The sequence below is a fragment of the Diceros bicornis genome, chromosome 18 (genome assembly GCF_020826845.1).
Source record: "Diceros bicornis minor isolate mBicDic1 chromosome 18, mDicBic1.mat.cur, whole genome shotgun sequence".
Taxonomy (NCBI): Eukaryota; Metazoa; Chordata; class Mammalia; order Perissodactyla; family Rhinocerotidae; genus Diceros; species Diceros bicornis.
Window position 1 is genome coordinate 24,487,258 of NC_080757.1, and position 8,214 is coordinate 24,495,471.

The window sequence follows — 8,214 nt, forward strand, 5'->3', positions numbered from 1 at the left end:
TGCAGACCCCATCCCATGTCAGGAAATAGCCTGGTGGCCTCTCTCTGTGTCCTTCACACACAAAAGGCCCCAGAGGGCTGGGCTTTCCAGGACGGATCTTTATCCACCAGCTGGTGCACTTGTGAACTGCTCCCTGCTCCAACTCCTGTGGACACCCCTCCACCCACGTGTCCTGTGTCTCCCCCGGGATGGGCAGGAGAACTGACACTTGCATGACACCATGTTTGGAGCACTGGCTGCTGGCCTTAAAATAGGCAACTGCAAGTTTGCGGGAGATCTGCTGGGAGGTGTAGGAGAAGCAGCAGGTGGATGGGGGGGAAACCCTATCTGGGAGGGAACAAGGACAACAGGAATCGCTCAGGAGACAGGCAAGCAAGAGAGGGTCAGGAAGAGGTGGAGAGAGACAGCATATCTCAGAGTTGAGGCTTGGGGGAAAAGGAAACTGGAAATGCTTTGGCTTTTTTGTTTGTTTTTCATTAGTTTCCCTAGCCTTGTTTTTATTTTTCTCCCTCTGTTTTGTTCTCTATCTTCCTCTACAGAGAATCAAACTCTAGAAGTCTACTCTCTCCTCCTAACTCTCTTTGAGGAAATTTTTTTTTTCTAATCCCTTAAATCATATGATAGCTGAATGAAAGTAGATGAGGTGATTCTAAAACTTACCAACACTAATAGGATCTAAACAGACCTAGATTCTACCTCATGCTAATAATCCAATAAATTAGACTTCAATGATCTTGTCTAGAAAGTAGAATAATACCTCTCCTAACTCCCAACCTGCAGCTCAGATCAGTAGACTTCTTTTCAACTCTCTTGAAGAAAACAGCTGTGTCATTTTGAAACCTCTTTGAGGTTTTCTAATTTCACAAGGGGGTTCTCAGGCCACAGCACTTCGAAGATGTGGACTGACTTCTGGCTGGAGTGTGGGGAGCAACAGGTAAAGGAACGTGGACAACAGACTCACCTTGTGCACAGGAGCAGAGGGCTACGGTGCAGAGGAGGGAAAAGACAGTAGCCACGAGGACCTTCATGATGCTGGGCAGGCAGAGGATTGTGGGAAGAGCTGAGATGGGGCTTGGGAACTCACTACTGTTGGCCTTCTTCTGGGATCTGAGCTTCTTCCCCTTCTTTTTATAGGCAGCACTGGGCCATGGGAACAGAGAAATTGGAGGAGCCTAAGCAAGAAATTTTAAGTGTGGTGGGGTTATGTGAGTTGTCCAACGCAGGGTTGCATGTGGTTACTAGAGAGGTTTAGGGTGCACATGAGAATGGTTCAATTGCTAATTTGATTGGAGTGCTTATGAGGAAGTTGTTTCTCCAGATGAGTGACTAGGATTTGGCATCACCCAGGGATCATGCTTAGCTGTTCCCTCTTCACATGACAGATATCTCTCTGAAGTGTATGGTCACAGCCTCCTTCCATAGAGCAGAGTGCTCTGACGGACTTCCACAATTGTTCTGACCATATAAATGTGACATGTGTAAAAACACAACTGAGTCTCGAGTGGTATAAGCCAAGCTAGCCACACCCCAGATGGAAAGAGCAGAATTGGAAAGCCTGGAGGTACAAGAAAGGTAAAAGTAAGGATTAGCCCTCCAGTAATGGGTCTATTTATCAAATGTTCACCATAGACCTCCAATGAAGTCTGGATTTAATACTGGGGTGAGGGTCAGCAGCCTTAAAAATGCCCATACTCTTTGAATCAGAAACTTTACTTCTCAGAATCTATCCTATGGAAATGAACTCACAAATGGGGAAAATTTTAGGGACAATGTTGTTTGGTGCAGCTTATCTATGATCAAGTAATTGATACCAACCTACACACTCTACAATATTGGAACGGTAAAGTAAATCCACTGATGGACCATTAGCCAGCCTCTTAAACAAATAGAATAGCATGAAAACACTTGATTTTTAATATTAAATATTAATAAGCAAGATGCAAAATTTCATATGTAATTTTATTTTAAAAATCTTGGGAAGAGAATAAGAAATAAACCCTCCTACCTGTGCCTATCTGCTCCTCAGCCCATGTCCCATGGATTGTCTTTCCTCCATATGCCCTCTGCCTCTGTCCAGGAAGGAGTAATGGTACCGACATGACACAAAGGTAGGAACACTGGATGTTGGTGTCACCATGATCATCAACAAATTTGAGACGGATCTGGAGAAAAATAAGAGAAGCAGCAGGCAGTGGAGCGTCTGCCCTAGCTGTGAGGAAGTGGCAATCAAGAGCCTGAGAAAAGCCAAGTCAACTTCTTCCACCCTCTGAGGGGGCCAGCAAGAAGTTGATGGAGATGTCACTGCTCAGGGCTGCAGAGTAGGGCACAAAAGGAAGCAAGGAAGCTAAGCATTTCTTCTTTATCCTGAATTTTTGTTTTGAATCTCTGCCTCCATCTTATTCTTCCTCTAGCTCCCTCTTCAGGGAAGTTAATATTGGAACAGTTGGCCCTTGTCCCACCTCTTTTGGGGTAGCTTCATCTGGTCTACAGAGACATTTCCCAGCAAGACGCCACCTTCTGTAAATCACCTGAAGGGTGGAGCTCCTTGGGGGAACTGAAGGGAAGCTGCCATTTGGCTCATCCTGGGAACCTACTGGACCTGGCATTTGTATCTTGTTAATGACTGAGTTAGGCCTCAATTTTCCCAACTGAAGATAGGTCCTAGGCTTCCTCTGCCTCTCAGCTCCAGAGACTAGGATAGATAAAACTCTTTGGCAAACAGCCCGGGACATTTTGAAACCTTCTGTGAAGTTCTTTGCTTTCGCTTAGGGAATCTCAAGCCATAGGACTTAAGTGATATGGTTTAGACGTCTGTCCAGAGTGTTGGGATACAACTCTAAAAGAAGAAGGGACAAGGATTGAGGGAGTCCTGTGGTACAGACAAGACTTGTGAGCTGAGGGCCATGGTGAGGAGATGGTCAACGAGGGCAGCCATGGACACCTCAACAATGTTGCGCAGGCAGAGGAGTGTGAGCAAAGCCAAGAAAAGACCGGGCACTCACTGCTGCTTACATCATTCTGAGGTCCAACCCATGTCCTTGTCCCTTTATAGGTTATTCTAGAGCATGAGGAACTGGAAGCTGGGGATGGCCAGAGGGGAAGTTGTTGCATGGTGTCATGTTATGAGTTGTACATGCCAGGGTACCTGGGGTCACATGGAGGTTCAGAGTATACAAAATAAGCTCAATTTCTCACTTGTTGAGGCTGATTGTGTGAAAACATTCCAGACAGTGAGAGGAGGTGAGATGATGTCAGTGTTAGAGCTATAAATAGATGGAGAAGTCTACAGATTAACAGTTCCTCCCACAGAGCAGATCTGATGCTCTGCTACAGCTCCTCTGACCACATAGGGTGACATCTATGGTGATGCCACAGCATCCTGGGCACACAAGTCATACTTAAACCACACCCTAGGTGAAAAGGACCTGGTCATCATGTTGATCTGAGTACTTCTAAGGCAATGATTAGCCAATGAGGGGGAAGTCAGGAGTTGTTGTTGCCGGGGAACCAAGCTTAGCTGGTTCCTTCTACTGAGAACAGATCTATCTGGGAACTGCATCATTCCCTTTTCCCTTCCACAGGGCAGACTTTTCTAACGTTCTTCACTGGTGTTTTGACTGCATAGATGTGACATATATAATGATGCCAGAGACTCTTAGATAGCCCGAGCCATGTTTGATCTAGACCCAGATGGGCAGAACAGAATTGTGGAAGCCTGGGCTACAGGCATGACAAAAGTGATGAGGTCAGCTTTTTTTCTGGTGAGGAAGATTGGCCCTGAGCTAACATCTATCACCAGTCTTCCTCTTTTTGCTTGAAGAAGATTGGCCCTGAGCTAACATCTGTGCCAATCTCCCTCAGTTTTGTATGTGGGAGGCCACCACAGTATGGCTTGATGAGTGGTGCATAGGGTCCGCGCCCGGGATCCAAACCAGCAAACTCCAGGCCACCAAAGCGGAGTGTGTGGACTTAACCACTACGTCACCAGGCTGGCCCTGAGGTCAGCTTTTTAATCATTATTTCATTCATCAAACACTCACGAGTTCCTCAAATATGCCATCGTTAGGTTTAACAATAGGGAACAGAAATGAACATGCCTTGGATAGGGAGTGTCTATATCACGAGCATTGAATGTCCTTATTTTTTGACCCAGAAAGTCTACAGCTAAGAAAATATCCTATGGAAATAACCTCATTTATGGAGAAAATTTTATGCATATAGATGTTTGGTACAGTTTATTTATGATAATTAAAAATTGGACCCAGTCCAAATGTGCTACGATAGTGCATGATAATATTAACACACTAGGCTGATGGTTGAATAAATGAGGCAGCTCTTAAAAATACTGGAATGATTTGGAAAGGTCTCACAATGTTAGGTATAAATAAGAAAAGTACAAAATTACATCCATATCATGACTATAATAATGCCCTCCTGCCAGACATACAGTAAAAAGAAGTGAAAAAACAAGGAAGCAAAGAGAACTACCACAAACCTAGAAAAAAATGCACTTGAAAGAAATAAACCAAAATGTTAATAGTGGTTAGGTTTGGGTAACAGAATTTTCCTGTCTTCAAGGAAAGAAGATTCACTCAGATTATGTCGCAGAATTCATATATGCCACAATAAGGCAGGAAGAATGTAGAGGAAAACATCCCACATCCTTATTTGCACTTGCCTTGCTGCCTACACAGCTTTCAGAAATGAAACACATTTTTATTCTCTTACTACTTTTAGGAGTAATCTGCAGTTCACGTTACAAATCATGTAAAAAAACCAATTTTAATTAAACACACTAGTAACATTGCTTTTTCTCTACTCCTATGAGTCTCTCTCTTATGCCCAAGGATGAAACTTTGTGAAGATGTGATCTGAGCAGCAGCAGCTATTTTGTAACCATGAGGTGATAAGCCCAAAGAAGAAAAGCCAAGCAAATGATGGGGGAAGGGGAGATATGTCAAGAAGAAAGTCCTTGATGACATCATTGAGCTGCTGGACAAACCCTGGGATTGCCATCTTGACTTTACAATAAGAAAACAGGAAATGTTCTAGGACTTTTGAGGAATGAAGACTTCCTTCTTAAATTTCTTTACTTTGCCCATTTTTAAGGGCTAATTATTACAAAAGATGAATATACCACAATTTATTTAATTGTAGGTCATCTTTTTTTTTTTTTTTTGTGAGGAAGATCAGCCCTGAGCTAACATTCATGCTAATCCTCCTCTTTTTTTGCTGAGGAAGACCGGCTCTGAGCTAACATCTATTGCCAATCCTCCTCCTTTTTTTTTCCCCCCAAAGCCCCAGTAGATAGTTGTATGTCATAGTTGCACATCCTTCTATTTGCTGTATGTGGGATGCAGCCTCAGCATGGCCGGAGAAGCGGTGCGTTGGTGCGCGCCCGGGATCCGAACCTGGGCCGCCAGCAGCAGAGTGCGCGCACTTAACCGCTAAGCCACGGGGCTGGCCCCGTAAGTCATCTTTTAATTGTTACAAATAAGCTGTGACAAACACCGCTTGCATACAACTTTCTTCATCTTTGTATTTATATCCATGGGGTAGATCCCAGGCAAAGCACATCACTGGTCAAAGGGTAACAACATTTTAAGACTCATCATTCCTATTAGCCCCCAGTTGGCCCAGCTAACCCAGAGACCAGCTGTTTTGTGGCGTCTCAGCCTATCGATAGTGATGCTATGGGCTAGAAATGCCTGTGGGCACTCACCGGGGCCCGTACTACTTGTGGCAGCCCCCACAGACATTTCCCCCACCAGGGCCAGTGTTGTGACTGCACCGGCCCTTTTGGTTCTTATGATTGCAAGACGCACCTCAGCAACAACCATCAGGGAACTTTGAAAAGACTTGGTTTATTACTCACAAGTCCTGGAGGGTACACGGCACACCTGAGGGCCACACAGTGGGGTCACCAGGAGAGAGAGAGAAAAAGAAAGAGAGAGAGAGAAAAGAAGAGAGCTTAGACCTGAGGTTCTACTTTTATTGGGGTCAAGTGGGGTGCCTAGGGTTTTGCAGGTTCACTCTTTATTGGTGAATTTAAAACATAAGAGTGGGAATTAAAAAGTGGAAAGGGGAAAGCAGGGTCACTCAAGTGGTCAGTTAGCTAGGTCACCCAGGGCTTTCTAAAGGGCGAAATTCATGGGTGGGGTCACCTGGCTCTTTATCTAGTTGTGTAGCTGGCAAAATGTTTATTCAAGAGGGATGTCTTTGAAATGGATGCCTCCCAGCAATCAAAAGCTTGATGTCAGGCACTTACATTATAATCAAAAAAGCTAGTTGTCAGGCCCTTACACATACCAGCATAGTGTAGAGATTCAGTGAGTGTTTGACAAATGAGCCAAAGTGTGAAAGGCCAGCCTCAAGCTTGCTGCTTCTGTAGCTGAGGTTTCCCCAGTTCTGCTGTCTCCATCCAGGATGTGATTTTTACATTGGGTTGTGCTTCTCAAGACTCCATGGCATTATCATCTATGTCACATCTATGCCGTTGGAACAGCTGGGGTGGATATCAGAAGGTTCAGATCTGTGGGAGAAATGCTTGATCTACAGGTCTGCTCTTGTGAGAAGGCATCAGCTAACCTGGTCTCAGGGTCACACCAGCATCTCACCTCCTCTCACTATGAAAACCATTTCCCCATCAAGTAGGCAACCAAGCCATTCTTGCAAACAGCCTGAACCTTTGTGGCTACCCAGCGGTCTCCTGGCTTATGCTACTCACAGCATGACGCCAACACCATGACTAAAAATTTCCTCCTCGGTCTCCCCAAGTTTCCATCTTCTAATGCCCCAAGGCTGCCTACCAAGAGAAGACATAGCTTAGACCCCAGAAGGAAGCAGCAGCTGCAAGTCCCCAAGTCCCAACTCTACTTGGCCACCACCTGAGCTCACACTCTGCTGCCCAGCAACATGGAGTTCCCCATGGCTGCCCTCGCTGTCCTGCTCCTCACTGCAGCCCTCTGTTCCCAGACATTGTGTGAGTCTGTCTTCCCTTCTTCCTTGCCCTGCTCCCCTACTCTCTGGCCATAGCATGGATCACAATGCCAAAGTCTTGTGTTTGAGCCCCTCTAAGTAGAGAACTTCAGAGGGACTTCAGAGACTATTTCCTGAGGAGAACTTTCCTTCCCTAGGTGTTTTAGCAATTCTATTTTCCACTCTGGTGGAAAGAGTGGGAGTAAGTCCCATTTTATGGATGCGAAAATGGAGGCCCAACTGCGATTTTGACAAGAGGTAGAATCTGTGTCCAATGGCTCCTCGTGGTATGGCCGTGGCTCTCCTCATGAATTCCAGATGGAACTCCTCAGTGAGAGATAGAACCAGAAGTAGTTTATTCAGAAAACTAAATTCCCTGTAGAGAGACACGGAGATGCAAAACCAGAACAAACAGAAGGAGAAACACTGAAAGAAAGAGAGACACAGAAATAAAAATGTCAAAGAAAAGAAGAAATGCCAACTTCCTCCTGGATCCCTTTGTCCCCACATCCTTACTCCTGAGCAGTGCTATGTCCTTCTAGTTCTTCTTGACCCTTGAGGAGCAGCTGGCTTGCCTTTTCTTGTGAACAATGACTCAGGATCTGTCTGTCCTGTCTCACAGTTGGTGCTGACACCCCGCCTACCTTCTGCTTCTCCTATATCTCCTGGCGGATTCCGCGCAAATTTGTGGATGACTATTATGAGACCAGCAGCCAGTGCTCCAAGCCCGGTGTCATGTAAGGGCCAGTCTTCCTGCCCAACCCTGGGGAAGGAGACTGGGAGGTCTAGGGTGAGGCACCCCCCAGAGGACTCAGCCCTCTGAGACCCGACAGACTGCAGGACACCAGGGGAGGTCCCTGCTGTGTTTTCTCACGTAGTCTGGGTCCTGCAAAGATTCCTGGAGGAACTGCCCCTGGGCAGAGGGAAGAGAGGGGAAGAGTGACAGAAGGAAGTTGGCTTTCTGAGGGGACCCCATGTGAGACAGAGGGAAGGTCTGTGAACCCTAAAGTTAAGGGGAAATTTTATGAGCATGTCGACAGGCCCTGCGATGTCTAGGGCAGAGAAAGATGGAGGGGTCACAGTGGGCCCAGGATTCCCCTGCTGGATTTCTCAGTGTGTAATCCTTCCACTCCTCTCCACAGCTTCCAAATCAAAAAAGGCCGGCAGGTCTGTGCTGACCCTGCTGAGGTTTGGGTCCAGGAATACATGACCGACCTGGAGCTGAATGCCTGAGTG

The 8,214-nt window shown here is 46.0% G+C and overlaps 1 protein-coding gene across 1 annotated transcript; it reads left to right on the forward strand.

Moving 5' to 3' along the window:
* The first annotated feature begins 6,877 nt into the window (after positions 1–6,877).
* Positions 6,878–8,214, forward strand: LOC131416674 (C-C motif chemokine 3-like). Its single transcript, XM_058559335.1, has 3 exons — positions 6,878–7,012; positions 7,601–7,715; positions 8,121–8,214. Exons 1-3 carry the CDS (start codon positions 6,916–6,918, stop codon positions 8,209–8,211), a joined length of 303 nt encoding a protein of 100 aa, XP_058415318.1. The 5' UTR covers positions 6,878–6,915; the 3' UTR covers positions 8,212–8,214.

Coding starts and splice junctions, on each gene's coding strand:
- LOC131416674 (XM_058559335.1), top strand. CDS start 6,916: ATGGAGTTCCCCATGGCTGCCCTCGCTGTCCTGCTCCTCACTGCAGCC. Junction 7,013..7,600: donor CTTCCCTTCTTCCTTGCCCT/GCTCCCCTACTC, acceptor CCTGTCTCACAG/TTGGTGCTGACACCCCGCCT. Junction 7,716..8,120: donor TGCTCCAAGCCCGGTGTCAT/GTAAGGGCCAGT, acceptor TCCTCTCCACAG/CTTCCAAATCAAAAAAGGCC.